Source organism: Syngnathus scovelli, chromosome 10 (genome assembly GCF_024217435.2).
Source record: "Syngnathus scovelli strain Florida chromosome 10, RoL_Ssco_1.2, whole genome shotgun sequence".
NCBI lineage: Eukaryota > Metazoa > Chordata > Actinopteri > Syngnathiformes > Syngnathidae > Syngnathus > Syngnathus scovelli.
Window position 1 is genome coordinate 10,050,969 of NC_090856.1, and position 27,623 is coordinate 10,078,591.

The 27,623-nt window shown below is 41.9% G+C and overlaps 2 protein-coding genes across 7 annotated transcripts in view; one reads left to right on the forward strand and one right to left on the reverse strand.

Annotated features, from left to right (window-relative positions):
• Positions 1-1,897: 1,897 nt before the first annotated feature.
• prdm5 (PR domain containing 5) overlaps positions 1,898-27,623 on the reverse strand; it is a 63,207-nt gene continuing 37,481 nt past the window's right edge. For all 4 annotated transcript variants that reach the window (XM_068652144.1, XM_068652145.1, XM_068652146.1 and 1 more), the window contains 3 exons: positions 20,585-20,657; positions 5,217-5,312; positions 1,898-2,993 (listed from right to left, as the gene is read on the reverse strand). The gene's annotated coding sequence lies outside the window, so the exon portion shown is untranslated. The remainder of the gene's footprint in view (positions 2,994-5,216; positions 5,313-20,584; positions 20,658-27,623) is intronic.
• LOC125967393 (protein starmaker-like) lies at positions 6,493-19,428 on the forward strand. Of its 3 annotated transcripts, XM_049718456.2 has the most exons (17): positions 6,493-7,354; positions 8,210-8,326; positions 8,550-8,706; positions 8,997-9,186; positions 9,316-9,420; positions 10,127-10,231; positions 10,936-11,040; positions 11,747-11,851; positions 12,649-12,753; positions 13,458-13,562; positions 14,267-14,371; positions 15,173-15,277; positions 15,985-16,089; positions 16,796-16,900; positions 17,513-17,662; positions 17,735-17,821; positions 18,897-19,428. In XM_049718456.2, the coding sequence occupies exons 4-15, from the start codon at positions 9,070-9,072 to the stop codon at positions 17,636-17,638; spliced, it is 1,293 nt and encodes a 430-aa protein (XP_049574413.1). In that variant the 5' UTR covers positions 6,493-7,354; positions 8,210-8,326; positions 8,550-8,706; positions 8,997-9,069; the 3' UTR covers positions 17,639-17,662; positions 17,735-17,821; positions 18,897-19,428. The 3 variants fall into 3 exon arrangements, 2 of the variants coding, with proteins under 2 accessions (XP_049574413.1, XP_049574405.1); XM_049718448.2 differs by having other exon boundaries at positions 6,496-8,326; XR_011087549.1 differs by lacking the exons at positions 9,316-9,420; positions 10,127-10,231; positions 10,936-11,040; ... (8 more) ...; positions 17,735-17,821; positions 18,897-19,428 and having other exon boundaries at positions 6,519-7,354; positions 8,997-9,247.

Consider the following 27,623-nt stretch of genomic DNA (forward strand, 5'->3'; position numbering starts at 1 on the left):
CACTGCTTGACTATAAATAGGACGCCCCCTTGTGGATGTTGGGACAATGTACCCAATTCGACTCTGGTGAGAAGTAACAGTGCAAAATACTTTGTTGTTGTACACTCTCTCTCTCTCTCTCTCCCTCCCTCTCTCTCTCTCTCTCTCTCTCTCTCTCTCTCTCTCTCTCTGTCTCTCTCTCTCTCTCTCTGTCTCTCTCTTTCTCCTTCAAATCCAAATTTGAAGAAACATGCCCATATACGCACAAACACACACACATACACACACATTCACACACGCACACACACACACGCACACACACACATACACACACACACACACACACACACACACACACACACACACGCACCTGCTCACACAGCTGTGACCTCACACGTTTATTACTCATTAGCAGTGCATTTACGGTGCCTTGATCGGCCCAGCGACAACTTTGTCCGCTGCATCTCCCATAAATGGTGTGAATACAAGTTAATGTTTCACATCAGGGTTACGCTCCATTAACAAAGGTTAAAAAAAAAAAAAAAAACAGGGTTCAACAGGTGCAAAATGTTATGGCATTTTTTTACAGTGTAATAGTGGCGATGTGGAAAATGTGGATATGAGCCAACGTTGTTACCAGAATGATCTTCAGACCGTTAAAATCCAACTGTAACAGCTGAGAGGAGTCACTACATTGCTTCATCCAGGAATTAGACGGCACCACCCGGCTGCATTTGTGCATCTTTGCTCAGCTATACCATATTGAATCCAATTGGAATCCCAGTGAATCAAATCGCTCCTTGAATCATATTAAATATTTAAATATAGTATCTATCTATCTATCTATCTATCTATCTATCTATCTATCTATCTATCTATCTATCTATCTATCTATCTATCTATCTATCTATCTATCTATCTATCTATCTATCTATCTATCTATCTATCTGTCTATCTGTCTGTCTGTCTGTCTGTCTGTCTGTCTGTCTGTCTGTCTGTCTGTCTGTCTGTCTGTCTGTCTGTCTGTCTGTTTATCTATACTAGGTGGAGAATTTGTGCCGATGCAAACTGTACAAATAATCAAATGCAGCTCATTGGCCGAAATATAATCGAGATTGTGTTTTTAGACATGCAGCCTGTTCTTCTTGTGCCTTCGCCCGGCTGCATTTGAGTGACTTCATCATTTATCTGGCGCCGACACGGCCAATAAAAGCGTGGCGGCCGCGTGGATTTTAATATCTATTTATCACCGCAGATGCTGATAGCCTCTGTGGAAAGAACATCAGTGTTTTTTTTTTTTTAATCATATTTAATGAAACCTTGACCTTGGTCTGCAAAGTGTACCAGTGGGAATGCAAAGGGTTGGGGGGGTGCTTGCAGGCATCCAACAATAAGGAAGAGTCTCACAACGTAACTTTTCTCTGGTTATTTATTGACTAACTCATTAAATGGCAGGTTTTTCCTCGTGTAGCTTAACCTTTGACTTTTGGAAAGCTGCCTCCATAAAGGGCCACACAAACCCAGACATCGGGCCAGGCTTGCGGCCACCCCACCTCGCCCAGCCGTGCCTTCCATTCTACTGGCGTACGTTCGTTCGCGGGACGACAAGATGGGTTGCGTTCGCCTGATAAGGATCCACGAACCGGACAGTGCGTGCCTGCTGTGTGCTCGTGTTCACAGTGGCCTGGTTGACTGTCATCTTTCCGGACTCTGCTGTGGATCGGGAGCGGCTAGCGTGCTATCACTCTTATTGTTCATCTTCTTGTTTTATTTTTCCTGTGTTGTTTACTTGTATGTGCGTTGTGAACTCTGTCTTGTTACCCTGGGATAGTGAGAAACGTAATTTCGATCGCTTTGTGTGTCTTGACATGCGGAGCTATTGACAATAAAGGAGACTTTGACTTTGACTTTGACACACGCGCACGAGAAATACAGTTATGCGTGTGCAGAATAGTCTGCTGCCCTCTATTGGTTAAAATGTCTCAACACACTTGTGGAGAGTACCAAACGAGCGTGTTCCTATTGCTTGCAGTTAACTCGAATGTATTTGTAGGTATGGTACTTTGCGTGAATTTGAAAATTTTTTCTTACCTGTTCCAAAACGAAATGTGTGTTTTCTAGTTTCCATTTTTGGCATTTTCAATAGCACAGCCTCACCTGAGGAAACATGGACTCATGGATTGAGAAATAGGACGCACTCTATTGCTATTTTAATCGATTTATTTAACTGCCAGTCTTGGCTTCAAATATGGTGGACTTTTGCTTTGTTAAGGCTGTATTGAAAGTGCTACAAAATAATGTCATCAATGAGAATACAGATATATTTTGTTTTGGACTATTTGAATTCATACATTTCCAAACCCGACCAGCAGATGGTAGCAGACTATAACTTTTTACCCCCTGTCCCCTTGCAATCAGTGTATGCTAAATTGCGTACTTTTACCGTCATCGATTAAAAACAAAATGTTAGAGGCCGTTTTGGATCCAGATGGATACAAGATGACAATATTCAAAAAGATGAACACAACTGCCAAATTTGGTGAGCATTTGAAAATGTCAAAGAGTTATTTGACCTTAAAGAGTTCTCCCTGATATCGCTACACAATTACGAGTAAAGGTCATACCAAAATTGCTGACTTCACTTTTTTTATTTTTTTTTTTATTACACGTGGCATCTTATGACTTTCTTGTGGGTCTGCTCATGAACATGGTGTCAAGGACTGAGATTTTGCCAACTTATTGAGGTCTCACTGTAAATGTTGATACCCGATCAGTGTTGCTGATGTAGCGCAAAAGCAACAAGAGAACCTCTCAGAATGTTGGTAAACAACAAACAGGTGGGGAGTGGACTCCCTAAAGGATATTGGCTGCCTGTTTCATTTCCAAAGTATGTCCTGTTGTCTTTGACTCACCCAACGCGACTTGCAGGGCCAGAGTCTGGAGCATGATGTCTGTCCCTCTTTTCACCTTCTCGTAGTTTCAACAACACGTGGCTGTCACATGGGAGCAACTTCCTGTTTCACAGATGGTTGGACAGAATTTGGGCTTTTGAATGCAGTTGCTCAAATACAAACAACGTGCCATATGAAGCCACATTAGGTACAACCGCGCAAGTGAGGGCCAAGAAAATTGAAAAGATGAGCCAGCAATTTTGTCTTCAAAAATCATCAAACAAATTGTGTATTGTTTAATTAATTATATTTTTAAATGTAAATATGATGACTGATGATTTAAATCTAGACTGTATGTTGTGGAAATCTGACGGTAAAAATTGAGCTGAAGATGAACTGATCTCAAAGTATCCAAAGGCAAGAACAAAAATAGAAGCCATCATAAATAAGAGGATCATAAATAATTTCCACATCAGCCAGGAAACATTTACTTGCTTCTCATCCATGCTCAGGTTTCACTATTTTCTCTCGACACACACCGGCAGCATCTTGCCGTCTTTAAAGTGCAGGTCAAAGGTGACCATGCCAAGTGGGAAAAGTCCATCTGCCGCTGGAGGAAGCTAGCGAGAAACGAGTCTTCATGCATTTTTAAGGTGAGCTCGTAAAACCTTCTTTTGCACTTTGCACGGGTGAGAGTTCGCCCAGGTGAGTCAACACTCAATATCGTAATTCCGTCATGCTGTGTCCGTTTTGATTGCGATCCATACACGGATATTGATATTCATGTTCAGATATTAAATGATGAGAGGAAACAATTGCTGTCAATCTGTCTTTTCAAAATCCACAAAGCATAGTGAATAGACAAGAGCGAGAGCAAAAAGGAGGGGGGGAAGGCCTCTTGCTGTGACCACCAAACTTGAAACGTGATGGTTTTTTTCTCTCTCTCTAACGACTTTCCCTCCTTCAATAACATTTGGAAGATCCAAGAAGAAGAGGCCTGCCTGTATGCACAATCTGGAGGCAATTGTTCACGCCTGGCCGAGATGTGCCTTTCTTCTTTCTTTCCTTTTTATAACACGGCTCCGGGTTGAGGTGGATAAATGTCCTCATTTTACGAGCCAATCAAATCAAATCTTTCCACCCAAAATTGGGTTATTTTGTTAGGTTAAATGAACCCAAATAGTGAATGGGCCCATTCTTTTGTGAACCAGCTGTTTTTTCAAACTAATATGGCTAACTTTCTGTTCAATTTTGTTGCGTGTGTGTCCTGTTGTGATACGAGTCCACCAAATTTCATATTGATTGATGAACTTGATAATAGAGGCTAGCGTTGCCAAGGATGAGTTTTAAAAATACAGAGGGAAGAAAAAGAGAAGGAACGATGACATAATGAAGCCGTTTGAATGTTGGCTTCAAGCAGACGGCTCGTACGTCCATGCGCCACTTCAAAAGCTATCCGATTCCAAGACGTTAACATTTGACAGCTTTTACGCATTTGAAACAGCTGGGAAATTAAATGAAGCCTTTATAAGCTCCTTGCACTGCTTTTTCTTTTATTGTATTTTATTCGCTGTAAAATAAAAGCGACCGTGATGTGGTGGTGGTGGTGGACGGTGTTAAATCATCACGCAATGGTAAAGCGGGATAAAAGATGGATGACGGTGCCGGCGGCCTCTGTGGAGTTTGGGCCCGATGTTCTCTGCCAATTAGACCTCGGCAACATAAATCACACTTTAGGGCTTCGTGTCATCAAGCCCACCAAACGCAGATAAAAACACGCCACACGGTCAACCCTCACTAGGTCACAGTTCACCTTCGGCGCCCTGCCGGTTTTGAAGCAATGCGTTTTTATGGTGGGGTTCTCTGGAACAAACAAAAAGAAAAAAATGCCCACAAAGCAGCACGGTCTTCATCGTGTCCGATTTCAAATTGATTCCACGCAAGAATGTGGAGCAATTTTGGTCGGGTTGAACATTACGATGTCAGTCTATGCCGGTTGAGCTCATTTCACCCTGGGAGGGGGAACGAGGCTACGCCCCAAATGAAAAGCAATATTTCAACTATTTGGTTCAAGTCTAGTTGCTTCGATCCTCCAGAGTCCTGTTTTGGACCAGAAATAATGGTGGGTTTCTTTTCAGGAGGTGGATCAAACATGAAATATACCCCCCTAAAAAACTCTTTGGAGGTTTCCGAAAAGACGAAAGAGGCGTCCGAGGTGGTAATTGTCGCCGATAGATGAAGGAAACCCGAATCCAACATAAGCGCGACCCCCCACCGGGGGCGAGCCGCCCCTGCCAAGCTCATCTTTTATTGCGGCCTCTCGGTTTAATGATGAAACCTTCCCACCTCGGCCACCTGCTGGCCACTTGACGTTTTACGGGTAATCCACTCCACCCGGCATCTGCCCTCGCTTCCTCTCCTAATGGAAACCTCATTGGGGGACTGAGGGGAAAAGAAAAAAAAGTAGCTTAGGCTTGCGCCAGAAGCGTGTAAACAATTAAAATGTTGATGTACACATCTCTTCAGTCTGTCATCACACAGTAAACAAACTCTCTGATGTCGTTTGAGAAAACAGGAGAAATGTTTCTGGTCTTGTAGTTAGGTAACTGGCTAACTTGTTGACTTTTCTGTTGCTCAGGTTAAAGGCACAGAGGCAACTTGCTCTCTGACGGTGAAATGGATTGGCCGTTGTTGAGCTAATGTTAGCTAGCAAGCTAGCCCTCATTCAAACATTTGAAACATATCTGTGGCTAAATGTTTTCCGCTAACCAAATGATGGTGTTTCATTTCCTAGTCTGTTCCTTCAGAAGTGGCTACTTGGCCACCAGATCTGATCTGATCTTCTGATCTTCTCTCTACAACTATTTATGAAAGCCGCTCAATTTAGGTTTTGCTGGATTCATTTAATTTTTTGGAAGGAAACAGAACAAAGATATCAGTGAAGCTGTCTTTACGTTCTGCATCCAATTTGCCGCCATATTTAAGAAGTTGCGTTGTGAGACATCTGGCTAGCGTGAGATCAAATTGGAGTGAACAGATCGACAATTTGGCGGCATGCGACATCAAAAGCAAATAGACGTAATTTGGCCTAAACGGCGACTTTGCGATGGCTAATGGCCCCCAAAACGGCCTGTCGGCTCCCATTAGACGGCTTGCCGCCTAACATGAAGCGAGCGGAGCCGGGTTGAAACCTTCCCGCCTTTCGGACGGCGAGTCAAACGCCAAAGAGATGAGCCGCCTCGTTAGCCTGCCCCCGCGTCGGCCCCCGCGTCGGCTAAAGTTACTTCGCAATGACTGATGGATAAAGAAGACCCCCCTTCCTAACCCCTCGCCCGCCATTGAATCCATACATTGAGCAATTATGCAGAGCCCAAATGGAAAGACCCCTTGTCAACAAAGCAAACATCGATGCTGCATTTGCACTCCAACATTTTGGTTCTGGTTTTGTTCCACTTAAATCAGTACCAGAATAGTGGATGAGCGGTTAGCATTGCTACGTGCCATCGAGAAGGTTTGGAATATGACGAGCAAAGATGTGAACATGAATTTTGCCGTGTGAATCGTGAGCACAACTGTGTGTGTGTGTGTGTGTGTGTGTGTGTGTGTGTGTGTGTGTGTGCGTGTGTGTGTGCGTGTGTGTGTGTGTGTGTGTGTGTGTACTTGTTTTTATTAGTATGGGGGGTCCGAAGACAGGGAGCCCACCAACAAAGTGGGGCCCTGTGTCGTTGTGGGGTCCAAAATCATGGACCCCACTCGGGAAACCACTCTAAAACAGCTTGAAATGCTCTAACAACATGCCTCACGAATTTTTTTCACTTACCCCTCATGGTCGCAATGTTGAGAATTGTGTGTGTGAAGTGTGTGTGCTCAGTAGCGGCCCCCCGACCATGGCAAGTGGTATTGCAAGTATACACACTACCGGAAGTGTGTGTGATTCAACCAATCAGGGCACCTCGTGATCCGAGTGTTGATTAAGAAAATAAAATGCTATTTCCTGTAGATTTAAACCAGGTAATTATTATTTTAGTAACCATAGCAGCTAAAATAATACTGTAAAGATAAAATTCCTGCATTACAATTGCAATTTATCTACGTTATTTAATATTCATTACACTTGCTTTATAAAAATACGCTCATTCTATTAGGCTTATTTTAAAAACTGTCTCGTGCATTTTTCATGTTCTAAACATAAAAATAAAGGTATAAATAAATAGTAATTTATTCTTTACCATCAGTTTACATATTAGTTAAATCAGCATCTCGTGCATTTTTCATGTTCTAAACATAAAAATAAAGGTATAAATAAATAGTAATTTATTCTTTACCATCAGTTTACATATTAGTTAAATCAGCAGGTATTGCATGTGTTAGCTTCATGCGGCTAAAACCACCAGCTTAACGTCACTTCGCCACGTGTGACGCCGCCAGACTGAGACTGCTCCGCGACGAAGACACGCTGCTCATAACGAAACACAACATACACGGTGAGTAAATCAACTGCATGTAAATACTAAGTACAAGAAACTGATGTAGAAATGCTTTTTGTCCAGACCCCGAGGGGTTTATATGCAATGATTATGGCTTCGGATTCGGTATATTGTCACTCGGATGGCGTAACGTTTTCCCCTCAGACAGTCCGGCTTTTTAACTTGTTATTCATCTTAGCTTGCAGTGGTTTTAAAAACAATGGTGTAAAAGAGAACGACAGAATGTATAATTGCTCCGTGCTATATTCAGGATGATTTCGATGTGCTAATGTTTCATAATTGCTAAGCCCAGAACCGGACTCTGGCCGTAATTGCCGAAACCACTTCAAAACTCGTCAAACACGTGTGTGCTCAGTGTTATGATATATCTGCATGTCTTCTGTATTTCTCGGTGGTTTTCTATCATGTAAGAATGCTTTCTTTAAATAACACAAGCATTCTGACGCAAATAAAACTATCCGGAAACTAGCTTATTGGCTAATTAGCTACCGCTAATCAGGATGCTACGTTCACTTTTCAAACACAAACATAATAAAAACGAGTTGGTAGCTCCTGAAAAGTATAACGAGTTATACTGGTAAAACTATTGAAATAACTTTTCTTTGGATGCAGCACCTGGTTGGAACTGTGACTAGTTAAAAGTAACAAAGCTCAGCTTCAAACCGACAAACATTTTCATTAATATATCAGTATTTTCTGAAAAATATTCTTTCTTTAATCACTCTTGTTCTGTTAGTTCTCAGGCCAGGCTTATTCCTTCAGTCTTTATACAGTGGATGATTACAAATCTTTTAAAATTAATATAGAGTGCTTGTTAAAGTTCTCTCTGCCATGTTTTGAATTATTTTTTAGAGCCAGAAATGTCCAAAAGGAAAGCAAGAAAAAAGCCTGCTGATGAAGCAGCCTTTTACATTTAATCCTCAAAGGACAAACCTGGACTAGTGGAAAGATTTATTGATGATCAAAAAGGTAATAAACTCATTTTTAGACCATTTATCCATTAAGTATATATTTATTTATTTTATAAAACAACACAGAAAACAATCAAATTCAGATTGGTTGTTGTATTTCTGTTTCTAAGCGAGAACTTAGTATTAAAATTGTAAGATAACACCACAATTATTTGGTTAAAGGTGTATCTTAAAGAAATATTTTCTCATAACCAATGGTTTTATATAAAATGTCCTTGCAGGAAGAGGCGTGTTTGCTACCCAGCACTTTGAACAAGGAGAGTTCATCTTATAATACAGGGGTCAACTTCTGTCAGCAGAAAAATGCCAAACAAGCAAGTACTCTGAAAAGGAGAGTACATTTCTCTTTGACTTTGAATGGCAGAATCATTACTGGTGGTATGTATATCCAAATATTTTCTATACAATAATTATGAACTCTAGAAAGAGACTGGAATAAAATACCCTAAATTAGTGAGTCACTCAGAAGCAATATTTCAATAACACATCAGGATTGTGGCATTAACAATTTTTTTTATTTAGTGCTATGATGTTCAAAAAGACATTGTTTCCCTCTCAACTTTTCTTTTGAAATGTTGCAAGTTTTTATTTCTGTAAGCCAACTTTTATTTTACTAAAAAACTAGTTATATGATACAAAATGTTTGATTTCTGTTTTTTCTTTCCTAGTATTGATGCATCAACAGAGGATGGCTCTCTTGGAAGATTAGTGAATGACAACCACAAGTCTCCAAACTGCACCATGAAAAAAATAGTAAATGACGAGCCCCATTTGTGCCTTTTTGCCATCAAAAACATAGAAATGGGAACTGAAATCAATTACAACTATGGTGATTCTAAATGGCCATGGCGTGAAAAAGTAAGTCAGTAAGATCAAGTATGCAAGTTGGAATATTAATTTGTTATTAAAAAAAGGAAGATTTTTGTCTCTTTTATTTGAATTACTCTCAGTATGATGTTGGTAAGTTATTTGTGGTTTTGATTCCAGGTGACAGGCTCTCAGGCTCCTGTTGACGGTGCGCTGCCTGAACCAGCCAGAACTTGGCAGGACTCTGGCCCTGATGATAACATCAAACAAGATGCCAGCCAACAGGTAACATTCAGTTAGACTTTGTTGTAAGAAATAAACTTTGTAGACCTTTTCTTGTTCTCTTAGTTTACAGCTTTTAGTTGGAAAGCTGTTCTTTAGTCAGAAGGTACCTTAAACAGCATTCAGCCAACCATTGGATCACATGGTTTTAGTGGTTCTCCTCATAGAGCCCAAACGAACCAGTGGCACACACACCTATAGAAGGATTGTTGAAACATGCGCCCATGGGTGTCCAACCAAGCCAATCATTCACACACACATAACAGATTTCTGATGGCTACTTGTGGGGCCCTCCGTATGGATCTAAAGTTGTCTTGGTTATTCCAACCAAGCCAATCATTCACACACACACAATAACAGATTTCTGATGGCTACTTGTGGGGCTCTCCGTATGGATCGAAAGTTGTCTCAGGTTTTTAGATCATATTTTGGTTATGGACATTATGGAGGCTGATTATATTACAGCTATAGTTCCACACATCCTCAACAGCAAAACGACTAAAGTGTCATGCTGAAGGATGCTCCACTACATCCATAAAGATGCTGTTATAGGACCTGATTAGACATCAGGTCTGACTGGAACACTTTAGTTAGAAAAGCTTGTTTGGTTTTGGGGACTAACTTCACATGATTTAACTATACAGGTCTTGAGTCTGTCATTTGTGGTGTCTGTATGATGTTGATAAGTTATTTGTGGTTTTAATTCCAGGTGACAGGCTCTCAGGCTCCTGTTGACGGTGCTCTGCCTGAACCAGCCAGAACTTGGCAGGACTCTGACCCTGATGATAACATCAAACAAGATGCCAGCCAACAGGTAACATTCAGTTAGACTTTGTTGTAAGAAATCAACTTTGTAGACCTTTTCTTGTTCTCTTAGTTTACAGCTTTTAGTTGGAAAGCTGTTCTTTAGTCAGAAGGTACCTTAAACAGCATTCAGCCAACCATTGGATCACACGGTTTTAGTGATTCTCCTCATAGAGCCCAAACGAACCAGTGGCACACACACCTATAGAAGGATTGTTAAAACATGCGCCCATGGGTGTCCAACCAAGCCAATCATTCACACACACAACAGATTTCTGATGGCTACTTGTGGGGCCCTCCGTATGGATCTAAAGTTGTCTTGGTTATTCCAACCAAGCCAATCATTCACACACACACAATAACAGATTTCTGATGGCTACTTGTGGGGCCCTCCGTATGGATCGAAAGTTGTCTCATGTTTTTAGATCATATTTTGGTTATGGACATTATGGAGGCTGATTATATTACAGCTATAGTTCCACACGTCCTCAACAGCAAAACGGCTAAAGTGTCATGCTGAAGGATGCTCCACTACATCCATAAAGATGCTGTTATAGGACCTGATTAAACATCAGGTCTGACTGGAACACTGTAGTTAGAAAAGCTTGTTTGGTTTTGGGGACTAACTTCACATGATTTAACTATACAGGTCTTGAGTCTGTCATTTGTGGTGTCTGTATGATGTTGGTAAGTTATTTGTGGTTTTAATTCCAGGTGACAGGCTCTCAGGCTCCTGTTGACGGTGCGCTGCCTGAACCAGCCAGAACTTGGCAGGACTCTGACCCTGATGATAACATCAAACAAGATGCCAGCCAACAGGTAACATTCAGTTAGACTTTGTTGTAAGAAATAAACTTTGTAGACCTTTTCTTGTTCTCTTAGTTTACAGCTTTTAGTTGGAAAGCTGTTCTTTAGTCAGAAGGTACCTTAAACAGCATTCAGCCAACCATTGGATCACACGGTTTTAGTGGTTCTCCTCATAGAGCCCAAACGAACCAGTGGCACACACACCTATAGAAGGATTGTTGAAACATGCGCCCATGGGTGTCCAACCAAGCCAATCATTCACACACACATAACAGATTTCTGATGGCTACTTGTGGGGCCCTCCGTATGGATCTAAAGTTGTCTTGGTTATTCCAACCAAGCCAATCATTCACACACACACAATAACAGATTTCTGATGGCTACTTGTGGGGCCCTCCGTATGGATCAAAGGTTGCCTCATGTTTTTAGATCATATTTTGGTTATGGACATTATGGAGGCTGATTATATTACAGCTATAGTTCCACACATCCTCAACAGCTAAACGGCTAAAGTGTCATGCTGAAGGATGCTCCACTACATCCATAAAGATGCTGTTATAGGACCTGATTAGACATCAGGTCTGACTGGAACACTTTAGTTAGAAAAGCTTGTTTGGTTTTGGGGACTAACTTCACATGATTTAACTATACAGGTCTTGAGTCTGTCATTTGTGGTGTCTGTATGATGTTGGTAAGTTATTTGTGGTTTTAATTCCAGGTGACAGGCTCTCAGGCTCCTGTTGACGGTGCTTTGCCTGAACCAGCCAGAACTTGGCAGGACTCTGACCCTGATGATAACATCAAACAAGATGCCAGCCAACAGGTAACATTCAGTTAGACTTTGTTGTAAGAAATCAACTTTGTAGACCTTTTCTTGTTCTCTTAGTTTACAGCTTTTAGTTGGAAAGCTGTTCTTTAGTCAGAAGGTACCTTAAACAGCATTCAGCCAACCATTGGATCACATGGTTTTAGTGGTTCTCCTCATAGAGCCCAAACGAACCAGTGGCACACACACCTATACATGGATATTTGAAACATGCGCCCATGGGTGTCCAACCAAGCCAATCATTCACACACACATAACAGATTTCTGATGGCTACTTGTGGGGCCCTCCGTATGGATCGAAAGTTGTCTTGGTTATTCCAACCAAGCCAATCATTCACACACACATAACAGATTTCTCATGGCTACTTGTGGGGCCCTCCGTATGGATCGAAAGTTGTCTTGGTTATTCCAACCAAGCCAATCATTCACACACACATAATAACAGATTTCTGACGGCTACTTGTGGGGCCCTCCGTATTGACCGAAGGTTGTCTCATGTTTTTAGATCATATTTTGGTTATGGACATTATGGAGGCTGATTATATTACAGCTATAGTTCCACACATCCTCAACAGCAAAACGGCTAAAGTGTCATGCTGAAGGATGCTCCACTACATCCATAAAGATGCTGTTATAGGACCTGATTAGACATCAGGGCTGACTGGAACACTTTAGTTAGAAAAGCTTGTTTGGTTTTGGGGACTAACTTCACATGATTTAACTATACAGGTCTTGAGTCTGTCATTTGTGGTGTCTGTATGATGTTGGTAAGTTACTTGTGGTTTTAATTCCAGGTGACAGGCTCTCAGGCTCCTGTTGACGGTGCGCTGCCTGAACCAGCCAGAACTTGGCAGGACTCTGACCCTGATGATAACATCAAACAAGATGCCAGCCAACAGGTAACATTCAGTTAGACTTTGTTGTAAGAAATAAACTTTGTAGACCTTTTCTTGTTCTCTTAGTTTACAGCTTTTAGTTGGAAAGCTGTTCTTTAGTCAGAAGGTACCTTAAACAGCATTCAGCCAACCATTGGATCACACGGTTTTAGTGGTTCTCCTCATAGAGCCCAAACGAACCAGTGGCACACACACCTATAGAAGGATTGTTAAAACATGCGCCCATGGGTGTCCAACCAAGCCAATCATTCACACACACAACAGATTTCTGATGGCTACTTGTGGGGCCCTCCGTATGGATCTAAAGTTGTCTTGGTTATTCCAACCAAGCCAATCATTCACACACACACAATAACAGATTTCTGATGGCTACTTGTGGGGCCCTCCGTATGGATCGAAAGTTGTCTCATGTTTTTAGATCATATTTTGGTTATGGACATTATGGAGGCTGATTATATTACAGCTATAGTTCCACACATCCTCAACAGCTAAACGGCTAAAGTGTCATGCTGAAGGATGCTCCACTACATCCATAAAGATGCTGTTATAGGACCTGATTAGACATCAGGTCTGACTGGAACACTTTAGTTAGAAAAGCTTGTTTGGTTTTGGGGACTAACTTCACATGATTTAACTATACAGGTCTTGAGTCTGTCATTTGTGGTGTCTGTATGATGTTGGTAAGTTATTTGTGGTTTTAATTCCAGGTGACAGGCTCTCAGGCTCCTGTTGACGGTGCTCTGCCTGAACCAGCCAGAACTTGGCAGGACTCTGACCCTGATGATAACATCAAACAAGATGCCAGCCAACAGGTAACATTCAGTTAGACTTTGTTGTAAGAAATAAACTTTGTAGACCTTTTCTTGTTCTCTTAGTTTACAGCTTTTAGTTGGAAAGCTGTTCTTTAGTCAGAAGGTACCTTAAACAGCATTCAGCCAACCATTGGATCACACGGTTTTAGTGGTTCTCCTCATAGAGCCCAAACGAACCAGTGGCACACACACCTATAGAAGGATTGTTAAAACATGCGCCCATGGGTGTCCAACCAAGCCAATCATTCACACACACAACAGATTTCTGATGGCTACTTGTGGGGCCCTCCGTATGGATCTAAAGTTGTCTTGGTTATTCCAACCAAGCCAATCATTCACACACACACAATAACAGATTTCTGATGGCTACTTGTGGGGCCCTCCGTATGGATCGAAAGTTGTCTCATGTTTTTAGATCATATTTTGGTTATGGACATTATGGAGGCTGATTATATTACAGCTATAGTTCCACACATCCTCAACAGCTAAACGGCTAAAGTGTCATGCTGAAGGATGCTCCACTACATCCATAAAGATGCTGTTATAGGACCTGATTAGACATCAGGTCTGACTGGAACACTTTAGTTAGAAAAGCTTGTTTGGTTTTGGGGACTAACTTCACATGATTTAACTATACAGGTCTTGAGTCTGTCATTTGTGGTGTCTGTATGATGTTGGTAAGTTATTTGTGGTTTTAATTCCAGGTGACAGGCTCTCAGGCTCCTGTTGACGGTGCTCTGCCTGAACCAGCCAGAACTTGGCAGGACTCTGACCCTGATGATAACATCAAACAAGATGCCAGCCAACAGGTAACATTCAGTTAGACTTTGTTGTAAGAAATAAACTTTGTAGACCTTTTCTTGTTCTCTTAGTTTACAGCTTTTAGTTGGAAAGCTGTTCTTTAGTCAGAAGGTACCTTAAACAGCATTCAGCCAACCATTGGATCACACGGTTTTAGTGGTTCTCCTCATAGAGCCCAAACGAACCAGTGGCACACACACCTATACATGGATATTTGAAACATGCGCCCATGGGTGTCCAACCAAGCCAATCATTCACACACACATAACAGATTTTTGATGGCTACTTGTGGGGCCCTCCGTATGGATCGAAAGTTGTCTTGGTTATTCCAACCAAGCCAATCATTCACACACACATAATAACAGATTTCTCATGGCTACTTGTGGGGCCCTCCGTATGGATCTAAAGTTGTCTTGGTTATTCCAACCAAGCCAATCATTCACACACACATAATAACAGATTTCTGAAAGCTACTTGTGGGGCCCTCCGTATTGATCGAAGGTTGTCTCATGTTTGTAGATCATATTTTGGTTATGGACATTATGGAGGCTGATTATATTACAGCTATAGTTCCACACATCCTCAACAGTTAAACGGCTAAAGTGTCATGCTCAAGGATGCTCCACTACATCCATAAAGATGCTGTTATAGGACCTGATTAGACATCCAGAACTGACTGGAACACTTTAGTTAGAAAAGCTTGTTTGGTTTTGGGGACTAACTTCACATGATTTAACTATACAGGTCTTGAGTCTGTCATTTGTGGTGTCTGTATGATGTTGGTAAGTTATTTGTGGTTTTAATTCCAGGTGACAGGCTCTCAGGCTCCTGTTGATGGCGCGCTGCCTGAATCAGCCAGAACTTGGCAGGACTCTGACCCTGATGATAACATCAAACAAGATGCCAGCCAACAGGTAACATTCAGTTAGACTTTGTTGTAAGAAATAAACTTTGTAGACCTTTTCTTGTTCTCTTAGTTTACAGCTTTTAGTTGGAAAGCTGTTCTTTAGTCAGAAGGTACCTTAAACAGCATTCAGCCAACCATTGGATCACACGGTTTTAGTGGTTCTCCTCATAGAGCCCAAACGAACCAGTGGCACACACACCTATAGATGGATTGTTGAAACATGCGCCCATGGGTGTCCAACCAAGCCAATCATTCACACACACATAACAGATTTGTGATGGCTACTTGTGGGGCCCTCCGTATGGATCTAAAGTTGTCTTGGTTATTCCAACCAAGCCAATCATTCACACTCACATAATAACAGATTTCTGATGGCTACTTGTGGGGCCCTCCGTATGGATCGAAGGTTGTCTCATGTTTTTAGATCATATTTTGGTTATGGACATTATGGAGGCTGATTATATTACAGCTATAGTTCCACACATCCTCAACAGCTAAACGGCTAAAGTGTCATGCTGAAGGATGCTCCACTACATCCATAAAGATGCTGTTATAGGACCTGATTAGACATCCAGAACTGACTGGAACACTTTAGTTAGAAAAGCTTGTTTGGTTTTGGGGACTAACTTCACATGATTTAACTATACAGGTCTTGAGTCTGTCATTTGTGGTGTCTGTATGATGTTGGTAAGTTATTTGTGGTTTTAATTCCAGGTGACAGGCTCTCAGGCTCCTGTTGATGGTGCGCTGCCTGAATCAGCCAGAACTTGGCAGGACTCTGACCCTGATGATAACATCAAACAAGATGCCAGCCAACAGGTAACATTCAGTTAGACTTTGTTGTAAGAAATAAACTTTGTAGACCTTTTCTTGTTCTCTTAGTTTACAGCTTTTAGTTGGAAAGCTGTTCTTTAGTCAGAAGGTACCTTAAACAGCATTCAGCCAACCATTGGATCACACGGTTTTAGTGGTTCTCCTCATAGAGCCCAAACGAACCAGTGGCACACACACCTATAGAAGGATTGTTGAAACATGCGCCCATGGGTGTCCAACCAAGCCAATCATTCACACACACATAACAGATTTCTGATGGCTACTTGTGGGGCCCTCCGTATGGATCTAAAGTTGTCTTGGTTATTCCAACCAAGCCAATCATTCACACACACACAATAACAGATTTCTGATGGCTACTTGTGGGGCCCTCCGTATGGATCAAAGGTTGCCTCATGTTTTTAGATCATATTTTGGTTATGGACATTATGGAGGCTGATTATATTACAGCTATAGTTCCACACATCCTCAACAGCTAAACGGCTAAAGTGTCATGCTGAAGGATGCTCCACTACATCCATAAAGATGCTGTTATAGGACCTGATTAGACATCAGGTCTGACTGGAACACTTTAGTTAGAAAAGCTTGTTTGGTTTTGGGGACTAACTTCACATGATTTAACTATACAGGTCTTGAGTCTGTCATTTGTGGTGTCTGTATGATGTTGGTAAGTTATTTGTGGTTTTAATTCCAGGTGACAGGCTCTCAGGCTCCTGTTGACGGTGCTCTGCCTGAACCAGCCAGAACTTGGCAGGACTCTGACCCTGATGATAACATCAAACAAGATGCCAGCCAACAGGTAACATTCAGTGCGACTTTGTTGTAAGAAATCAACTTTGTAGACCTTTTCTTGTTCTCTTAGTTTACAGCTTTTAGTTGGAAAGCTGTTCTTTAGTCAGAAGGTACCTTAAACAGCATTCAGCCAACCATTGGATCACATGGTTTTAGTGATTCTCCTCATAGAGCCCAAACGAACCAGTGGCACACACACCTATAGAAGGATTGTTGAAACATGCGCCCATGGGTGTCCAACCAAGCCAATCATTCACACACACATAACAGATTTCTGATGGCTACTTGTGGGGCCCTCCGTATGGATCTAAAGTTGTCTTGGTTATTCCAACCAAGCCAATCATTCACACACACATAACAGATTTCTGAAATATGGTTTCTTGTGGCTTCTTTGTTGTAAATTTTGGAGCCTTTTCCATGTTTTATATGTAAAATGTCCTGTGATATAAGGTTTTGGCATATTTCAGAGGATGTGTACAGCACCGGTCGTCTACCAGTTAAGATATTGGACAGAAATTTTAATTATTTTGAGCAAAGAAATTCTAGTCTTTATATTAATACAGCATATAAGAGTAGCTTGCAGAAACTAACAACACATTTCTTTTAATTCCCTCCATAGAGCTATCAATTATCAAAGGAGTTTCTCAAAGTGGACTACTCAGACAGTGATGATACTGACAATGATTCCCAAAAGGACTGCTCTGTACCTCTGCAAATCAATCTGCTCAAAATAAGAGTATATTAAATTTGACCAAGCATTCTTATACAGGTGCAGTTAATTTTTGTTTTAGAATATTGCTATACTGTGTTTTTTTTCTGTACTTAAAAATCATCATTTCAGATGGGCTGATCCCAGAAGTGATAGAAGTGACCTCTTGTACCTCCGCATCTCGTGGCCCAAGTAATGAAAAGTCTGCCAAAAAGGGAGGTGAGTTTAGAGTAATCCTTTTCAATATATAACTTTATCACAGTTGCTTTTAAATTGCCCAATTGTTACTACTGTATCAGTATCTAATTATCCTCACATATGCTGCTTACTAAGATTTAGATGACCCAAGCAAGATATATTAAACACCACTTGACTTTTTTTCTTAGACATGTAAGGTCTAAACTTTTGAATTTTGTCATAAAATGAAAATTGACCCATCCTTTCTCATGTGAGTTACAGGTCATTGCTAACCTTGATTATATGTGAGATGTTTGTTTACATCTATTTTTAAATAGAGGTAATGTATACATGACACATTTACCTCAAAAGAGAGAAAGAAAAATTGCTCTAGATTAACCTATTAGTGAATATGCAAATTCACACATTGTCACACCAAGGCAGATACCATTCTTATACAGCTTGCATTTAATTTTTTACACACTATATATTTCCAAATTTACTTTTATCATCTTTGTTTGTCCATGTGTAGCACGTTATCAAAGCAAATTCCCCATACATGTAAAACACTGTCTGAAAAAAGTTTTTCTCTGATTTTTATTTTTTATTTTCCCTGATTTTGCAACAACTTGTATCTGTTCTTAATGGTTTTGTCAGAGAAATGGTGCATCCCAATGTGCTGCCATGGTGGAGTTTGACTGCCTGTGCAACCTCTGTAGGGTCCAGGAATTGCTTCATCTACCAGCAGTGACATTCTGGTCAAATGCAAAACTGCTTAAAAGTAATCAAGAAAATGAGAGACCTCTTTCCCCCACCACCAAAACTGGGGGCATTCTAATGTTACCCTTTTGTGCATCTATTTTTAATTTTGTTAATATCAAAACAGCTGACACTGAAGACCACCTAGCAACTTAAATGACCGGATTAATATCTCAGATATTAACTGATTTACTTATGTCTATTGTAGGCTCATCACTGTTGACAAAGATAGTTGACGTTATAAAATATCTCATTTGAATTATATTGTCGGATAATTGTACATAAAGTGAATGTATTCTTTATGCAATTTTGTTCTAATTAAGTTGTAAACTAAAAAGTGCTCTTCCTATGCCCTTAGGTAACGGAAAAGTTGTGAAAAGAAGCTGGACCCCAGAGGAATGTGCTGCAGTAAATAAACATTCAAGGAAGTATATATTGACAAATCAGGTTCCTGGTAAGCTTGACTGCGAGAGATGCATTGCTGCAGAACCACAAGCACCGAGCTGTTAAGTACTTTGTCAAAAAGAGAATAACCACCATGAGGAGAAAATATGAGTGAAACAGCTTCCCTTAACAGAGATAGAAACACATGGCTGGTCCTGTTTCACCATTTGTTCACTATTTGTTTGTGATTTTTTTTATGCTCCACTTCTCCTGTTCGTAAATGTTAGATTAAATAAGTTCCTTTATTCATTGGCTACATTTGTAATGTGTCCATTTAAAATTTTGACTCGACAATTATTACTTGTAAATCCTGTGTACTTTATAGTTAGCTAAAATGCAGAATTTAAATATTTTAAAATGTACCAATATGACTGAACAAATTGAAGAATATTAAGACTGTGACCAAGGAAAATGGACCAGAATCTGAATAAAGACTTCAGAATGTATTTTAGAATGCACATTTCAATGTATATCTAGTATATTTAGCCAGATGAAAGTATTAATAACACTAACAAAATTTTTAGGTTTTCTCAAATGATTAAGTCCACACAAATGCATGTTTGGGTTAGATTAGGGTTGGGGTTGAACTTGATAGATCCTCTTTATAAAGGCAGACCTAACAAGTCTTAAATCTTAACAGCAAGCTCCATAACTGGCTAAAAAAATAATGTGTGTATAGGTAGACCTCTTAAGGTTGAAATATTAAAAGCGATCCCCATAACTGACTAAAAATCTCATGTGTGTAAAGGTGGACCCCGCAAAGCCGGAATGTTAGAAACAGGCCCCAGATATGACTGAAAAACTGACATGAAAAAAAAAGTTTCAAATTGTGTTTATTGAAAGTGATTTTTAGTAACAAGATTTTTTTTGGGAGTTGCCTGATTTTTTTCATAGTTCTTGGACCACTAGAAAGGGTGGACCCCAGAACTCGGTAAATTAAGTTGGGTCCTGCAGAGGGAGGTTAACAAGGATGTGTGTGTGTGTGTGTGTGTGTGTGTGTGTGTGTGTGTGTGCGTGCAAAGACAGATGCCTCATTGTCTGTCTGCTTGACCTTGGGCAGCGGGCTGCCAGGCTCTGGCTCGGTGTCGCAGACTTTGCAAACATATTAGTGTAACGTTTGCATAAAATGATAAATAAACAGGTGTGTTTACCTGTCGGAGGGGGTGAGGGGGGTCGTGTGAGAGCGGCTACTGTGGCGTCAGAGTGATATGAACGTGTTTGCCTAAAGTGTTGGGTTACGGGTCAGGCTGTCACTTTTATTACCACGTTGTCAGACGCCTTCAAGAAAAGAATAAAATCATCGTAAGTTTTTAAGAATACGGTCAAAAAAATTTCATCAGCTGGGTTCCGACCCAGCTGATGAAATCAACGCACTGCAACGAGGTGGCAGTTGGGGAATCGTTTTGAGAGTGCAACAGTGATTTACAAGCTCCTGGGCCAGTGTGGCCGGCCGGCCAATTTGCAGGTGTCAAGCGCCAGTGCGACTTGAACTCAAACTGCTCAATGGCCCCATTATGAACCCGACACCCCGTCCCCCCCCCCAAAAAAAAACGCGTGAATAACTGGAAGTGACACCCTTTAAATGCTTCAATTGTGACTTGCCTGGAACGTGTACTTGCCGTGCTCCACATTGTCATCTGTTAGTCGAACCTGCTGAGGTCAGTGGGAGGGGAACCTGTTGGGACAAACAAGTTCTTACATTGCAGGAAAAGTCAGAACCTGTTTTATAATAGCGAGCCTTATCTTTTATTAATCATTATCTTTTTTTTAATTTCTCTATGTCGCTACTCTCTATGAACGGCAACAACGTGGAATAGAGGAGGCAAAGTTGATCCAACAATTTTCCATTTTTTTATATGACTTCTTTTTAGTGTAATAATCATTTTTTTCCCCAAAAAATCTAATTTAATTTATACCAAAAACATTTTTCCTTAAACGAATCATAGAATCTTTTCCCAATATGACTTATAAGTTCCATTACTTTATCAATTTTTTTAAAAAGGATATAATTTTTTTAATCTCATGAATGTCAAATGATTCTGATATGTACCACTTTTCTTTCTCAACAGTAATATACTCCCCAGCCCTAGGGGTGTCATCATGGACTTGACAATTTTACGCACAGGCGTAAAATGTAATTGATGCCTTTCCTCGCTGATGTCATCAGATTATTGCGGTAGGGGGGGTTGATGACGACACACATTTTTTCAATTAGATCCAGCGTGTAACAAAGCCGTTGCGAACACGCGTCCCTTAAACATCACACATGTGCTCTATACGTGTTTGCGTGTGTGTGATTGCTTCCAGGAGGTGGTAATAACCAGAGACAGATGACGTCATGCTAATAAAGACGTTCAGAAATACGGGAATGTGCCGACGTCGTTGCCGCTGACGACAAGTGACAGGCGCCCGTTGCATTAGCCGCCAATCAGCCAATTAGCATCCGAGGCTAAAAGTCATATGTCAACAATGGGGGAACTTCATGGAAGCCATTAAAAGGGAGGGGGGGGGGGGTGGCCCTGACCCTGACGGACACCAAAGGTCAGGGTTCAAGCAGGACCATTATCGACCCTGCAAAAGTGGCAGAACGAGATGGTGTGCTTCGGTGTGTGTGTTGGGGCAAGTAGGTCAGTGCCCCACTGCCTCCAACAGATGGCACTGTTACACAGAAGCTTTTCACGCGGAAAATGCATACAGTAAATAAGTAAAATGCTTTACACCACCAAAATGCTCTCAGGCCCACGACTGGAAGACACTCACAGCATAACTGAAATGCTCACACACATGAGTAAAAAACAATATGATACGTGTTTGCTCAACGTTATTTATGGAGCATGTTTAAAACAACAAAATGGTTTTGAGACAACAAGCTTGAGTTCCTGTTATTCGGCAGAGTCATCTGACAATTAGACACACACACACATGGTGAGGCACACAAATACACACAAAGGCTGTTGACGGGTTTGTGCGGGTTTGTGCGTGTGTGTAATGAGGCGGCCTCTGGGGCCACGTTTAATTGTTTAGTCATCGTCTCCATGCTCAGTTTGTCACAGTCAATATAGCCACATTAGACCAGACTATGAGGGGAGTGGGCTTTGTTTTTTGGGGGGGGGCGGGCACCCTTCGCACGGGCGCCAATTTAAAGCATCCCGCCCGAGTCTTCTTTCACTTTCTTAAGAGCAGACTAAAGGGACGTTCGATATCACTTTTTTTAAAAGACAATTATGACAATTTTGTAGGTTAAAAACCTTGCATGGTCTGCTGCATTTCATCAATCTATTTAGACACAGTGTGGCGCTAGCTTATCTTTTAGCTCCGATGCTAACACTATCATTGCGACTAATGTGCAGGACAACAAGCAACAAAGATTTTATTAGGCTCGCATGACTGATGAAAGCACTTTTTACATGCACGAGTGCAGCACCTGATTGGCCGGAGCATTTTGTCCTAAACGCCTGTCACTGCTAACTGTGACTGAGCGCCATGACTGGCGTGACCGTAGCCAAAACATGTCACAGAGCGCACGATGGCCTCGGAGATAAGACGCGCACGCCTCCCTCCTTTTCGTCCGGGCCTCGACCCCAAGCGGCGCACCCTCACTCAGCATCTGCGGACCACCAAGTGAGAGTCTATCTGACCTCGGCCTGACCTGCCTCACCTCGCTGTCGTCAACTCTGACACGCGAACACTCAGTCCAACAGGATAAAACCAGCTCATCCAAAGCATTTTTTCACCACAAATTAATTTCAGCCTAAATTTTAAAATTATATTTAAATAACAAAAAAGTGTAATTGCACATCCACTCCAATAGATGGCAGTGGAACTCTCATTGTCAGACGATCAAATAAACCAGCTGCATTTGCCGAATCATTATCATTACACCATCAAGGAGAAGGAGATATTTTCAACACTTTAGATTCATCAATAATTTGAAAAATAAATGCTAGACCGAGCCGACCGAGTGCAGGATGACTGAAAATCAATCATCGCTTTCCCGTAGGCCCCAAAAATTGTAAAAGATGACGCCTGGTCAGCCCAGTTTAATAGTGGCACTTTGAGAAAATATGGCGTGAAATGCAGCTAAGTGTGGTCATATAACTCGGGTGTTTTACGGCACCGTCAGGGGCGATGGCGCTCGGAGACCTTCGGTGTCCGAGACAACGTGCGGTGGAAGGCTGACCTTGCTCCGTGCGTGATGGGGAGGGGACGTTTGCGGTCCGTCCGGGGATCGTAAATTTGCTCAGATTTACAACAATGGCCAGTTCGGGAAACACTTTTTTAAGACTTTTTGTACACTCTGAGAAAAGTTTGTGCATAAATGCTGAAAAGCTGAAGTGTTTAGCTTCCCAGGTGGTTATGAGGCAAAGTGACGACGGCAAGCCATGTTTTGGTTTATTGGCTTGTTGATTTCAGCCACCTGCATGGCGGCATGGCGGCGCGTTCAAGGACCTCGCCATCATTCTCCAACACAGCTCAACATAAAGCATCAGCAGTGACATGTGACCTCGCTAACCCGCTCACAACCTGTCTGATGAGACATTTAGGAAAAAAAAAGATTAAGAACATTTGCTCGTGACCTGCATATCACCCCGTGGTGATTTGAATAAATGCTTAATATTGGCGAAATTAACGAGCAAGAATTTAAAAGCTCTTTTGTGCAGACGAAATATTCTAATCTCTCTCAAGTATAAGAAGACAGGCATGTTAAGCTCAATCTTAGCTCAAATAATGACAATGCCTCTTTGGAATTAAACGGCCTGCAGGTTTGGAGAACCTGTTCCATTTTGGTGAGGTTTATCACCGCAGAGGTTTCCGACTTTTCATACAAAGCCGCTCTGAGTTACTTCAGGGGGTTACGTGAGTTACTTTTTCCACTATTTTGTTTGGTAGTCACTCTGTTTATGGACGACCTAATTCTTGATTCATACCGCAAACTGTTTGTTATGAATCGGTCAATTATGTCAGAGAGTAACTTTGGATACTTAGTTACTTTTTCATACATACCTTGCGGGCCAAGATTTGAGTTATGACCAAGTGTAAGATGCCACTTGAGCAAAGTCAAAACAAAATGGACATGGGCAAAATATTAGCTCAAAATATTTTTCTCTAAAAATTCCGGGAAATAGCCAACATTTTTCTTACTGGCAATGAGCTGCTGTAGGCCACAGCTCATGACCAGAATCTCACACGCCGACAGCGGGCCAAACGTTCCCAAGAGAAGCTCCCTCACTTGAACGGGAAATTTGTCAATTTGGGAAATGTAACATAGAGTTCCCGGGGGTGGTGGTGGTGGTGGGAGGGGGGGGGCGTAACCGAAAGAGGTCAAAGGTTTTTTTGTGCGCGGCGGTGAATGGAGGCGCGATGAAGACAGAGCTGCATTTAAGGGGCCCACAAAGCCCGACGCCTGGAAATAAACAGCTCCCGCGTCCCGTCTCCTTTTGGAGCCGATGGAGTCCATCAAAGAAGATGGTAATGTCGCCACTCAATACAAGCAGACTGAAAGAATGTCACATAATCAACACGGCCCAGGAAAAAACAGACATAAATTGAGCTTTAAATATTTGTAACCCCAGTTACAGCTTTTAATCATGAGTGGCGTTGCCATGCGGGGCCCCTCCCGCTTTGTGTCATTATTTGCAGGGGGCTTGTGGGTTAATAAGCTGTGTAGTGAAAGTGTGAATCAATAATGGCGTCTGCGGGACAGTGGGAAGCGCGTCGGAGCGTGAAGTCGCAGCGAGCTCGCTTCCTGCATGGTCAGGTGGTCGACGGGGGCTGCCGGAGCCCCACACCCTCCAACCCCAGCACCGCCAAATATGCACACGAGAAACGTCAAAAAAGAAATTCAACATTTCGGTTGAGGCCGGACTCATCCATCACTAGCCCAAAGCTACGCGTGTGCCGGGTGGGGGGTGCTGTTTGATGTGGAGGGGTCAAAAAGGCACCTTTCCTTTGTTTCTAAGTTTGTACAAACAATGATGAATGGAGGTGTTCCTAATATTTTGGTCTGGGTTATTTGGGGGTAGACACAAACATCAACCCTGAAATCGGTCTCCTCCATCTTGACACTATCACACGTTCTCGGGCCAATTCGCAGCTGGATATTTTTGGCTTCACCTCTTCACCCTGCGCTTCATTTGTCTACGCCCCCTGGGGGACGGAGGGCGCAATCATTCATCCCACCAATGCAAAAAAAAAAAAAAAAAACTGGACTGGATTTAGTTGTCCTGCGTGACACGTTTGACGGGCGCCGTCAGGAAGGCTCGCAACGGCGTTGCCGCCTTTTTGTCTCCCCCGTGTTTTCTCTGCTGTCAAGAGGGAAGTGTGATAAAGTTGCCGATTGTTTTACGCCGGGGGTTACGGGAAGGTCAGATCCGAAATCAATGAGGAAGCGGCTCAGCTCTCCGCTCTATTTCTGCCGAGCGAGAGGGAAAGAGAACGAGGTGGCCTAAGATATCGGAAACGGGCAGGGATCGTTAAGGTGACAGATGGAGGAAGGATGAGAGGCGTGTGAAATGTGAAACACAAAAAGCTTGGAATGGAAACACGGTGGCGCTGATAAGCACAATTTTATCTGCCATTGGAAACAATGTTAGTATCAGTTCATATTTTAAAATAGTATAATCAGGATTTTTTTTTTTTTGCCAATAGCTTCTGGCAACATTGACTATGTAAACATGCTAGCCCTCAGCTAATGCTAATGGTCCTAATGGTCACATTAGAAAACATTTGCGCTATATTATTGCTTTACGTAGCTATGTTAGCAGAAAATAATTCCAATCATCTCCATTTATGACATCATTGGGAAAAGACCAATATTAGCCTCCATTCTGCTTTGTTAGAATTTCACGAGTTCGGTGCGTACACGATTTCTCAGGCTAAAGAATTTATTTTCTCATGTAACCATTTTGAGAATGCTGCTAGCATAACTCCTTTAAGTCCACACATTCTGCTTAGCATCAAATAAATGAGCTTACATCGAGATCGGCACTATACGTCCTCGGTGGTAACACTAAACACTTTCTTTATTCGTGTCCCTAAAGTGTACGTAACTGCATTTATGGCCGTGTGCCAAGATGAAGTTTGAGCCTCCCTGAGCTGTTGTTCTCAGAGACGTTTTATGTCCTCCTGGAGAGCCGTGAAGTCGGACCCGACCCGACTCAACTGTGCTCGTAAATGCCACTCCGTGTCTACATCGGTCCAAGAGGGAAAAAAAGACCCGATCACAAAGTCATCATGAGTTCAGTTAAGGAGCGCCAAGGGCCTTTGGTGGAAGTACTCGCCTGCTTCGAGTACCAGGAGGCGTTTATTGAGGGACCTACTCAAAGTTCCTTTCCATACAGAAAGAAGTAGGACGGCGGTGTTTATTTTCGATGACTCGGTGGCGGTGTCTGTCTTAGCGGGAATTACCTAACTGTCACAACATGTATTTTAGGGATAGTGTTTATTTGAGGGAAGTGTTTAATGGAGACATTTTTTTTTCTTGGTCAGAAATTTTGATCCATCTCAGGGTGGCAATTGGATCTGCATCTGCTTGAGGGATTTGTTGATTCCTGTTAAGCACATAATTTTAGATTGTTGTTTGTTTTCTTGGCACTACGAACGAACGCTGCCAATCTGCAGATGAACTATTGGGCGCAACGCACCATTCAAGCGTTTGAAGTGGAACTGGCTTGCGGCGAGCGCAGGCAGCCGATTGGCCTAAGCAAAACATCAATTACTCCAGATTGTTGTCGGAGGCCTTTGGTTTTGGCTGGCGAACACGCGATGTGTTTAGTGCGCTCTGACAGGGTCCAGAGCGCCGTAAAACCCGCCGTTTTGCTCTTTGGGAGATTGACGCCGCTCCCAGTGAACTTGGGGATATCCGTGTCCTTGGCGCTGCATAATTTTTTTTGCAGGGGGGTGGGGGGGGGGTTAATCGTTTCCCCCCGCCGCTTGTTAAACACACTTCATGAGAGGCCTGTGGGATGCCGTGTCATTGCCTGCATCTGTTGCAGGGCGTATCTCATTCTTGTTGATGATTACCAAAAAGCGACGCAAGTGTGTGAAGACGAGTGAAGATGTTTTTGTGGCGTGAAACGCGTTCAAAGCGACTTGTCCTCACAGAGACGCAACAAGGACCACACGAGACTTGATGGATATCAAAGAGCCACGTTCATTTTCTGAAATAACGTAGCCCTGAGTCCAAAAAGTCAAATCGGGGCATGTTTCATGTCGAGCTCTTAGCGTGAGTCAAATGTTTATTTGTGACAAGTAAACTGTTACCAGCCCAAAACCGCAAAAATGTTTTGCACATTCTTACATGGTGTGGAAGCTTTTATACAATTTTGCACCATAAAGGCCTTAACATCTAAAAATTTAATTACTCAAAGGCCTTCAAAGTAATTTTTATTTAATGTATATTTAAAGGCGACTTTTATTTGTCATAAGTGAATGATGCCCTGAATTAATTGAAGCATGGCATCCATTTTAGGGAGGAATAGATTTTAAATATCTAGTTTTTATTTGCCTTGAGTGGATGATGCAACGGGCAGATAATTGAGGTATGTTTTGGAGTTGTTTTTTTTCTGTATTACTTTGTAAATGACATACCTGGCAAATAATTGGAGCATGTGCTAGAAAGGAATTTTATTATTTTAATTTT

What these genes read in the sequence shown, in the direction of transcription:
- LOC125967393 (XM_049718456.2), top strand. Translation starts at nt 9,070, where the DNA reads ATGAAAAAAATAGTAAATGACGAGCCCCATTTGTGCCTTTTTGCCATC. An exon ending in AACAAGATGCCAGCCAACAG is followed by an intron (nt 11,041 to 11,746) that starts GTAACATTCAGT and finishes TTTTAATTCCAG; the next exon opens with GTGACAGGCTCTCAGGCTCC. An exon ending in AACAAGATGCCAGCCAACAG is followed by an intron (nt 14,372 to 15,172) that starts GTAACATTCAGT and finishes TTTTAATTCCAG; the next exon opens with GTGACAGGCTCTCAGGCTCC.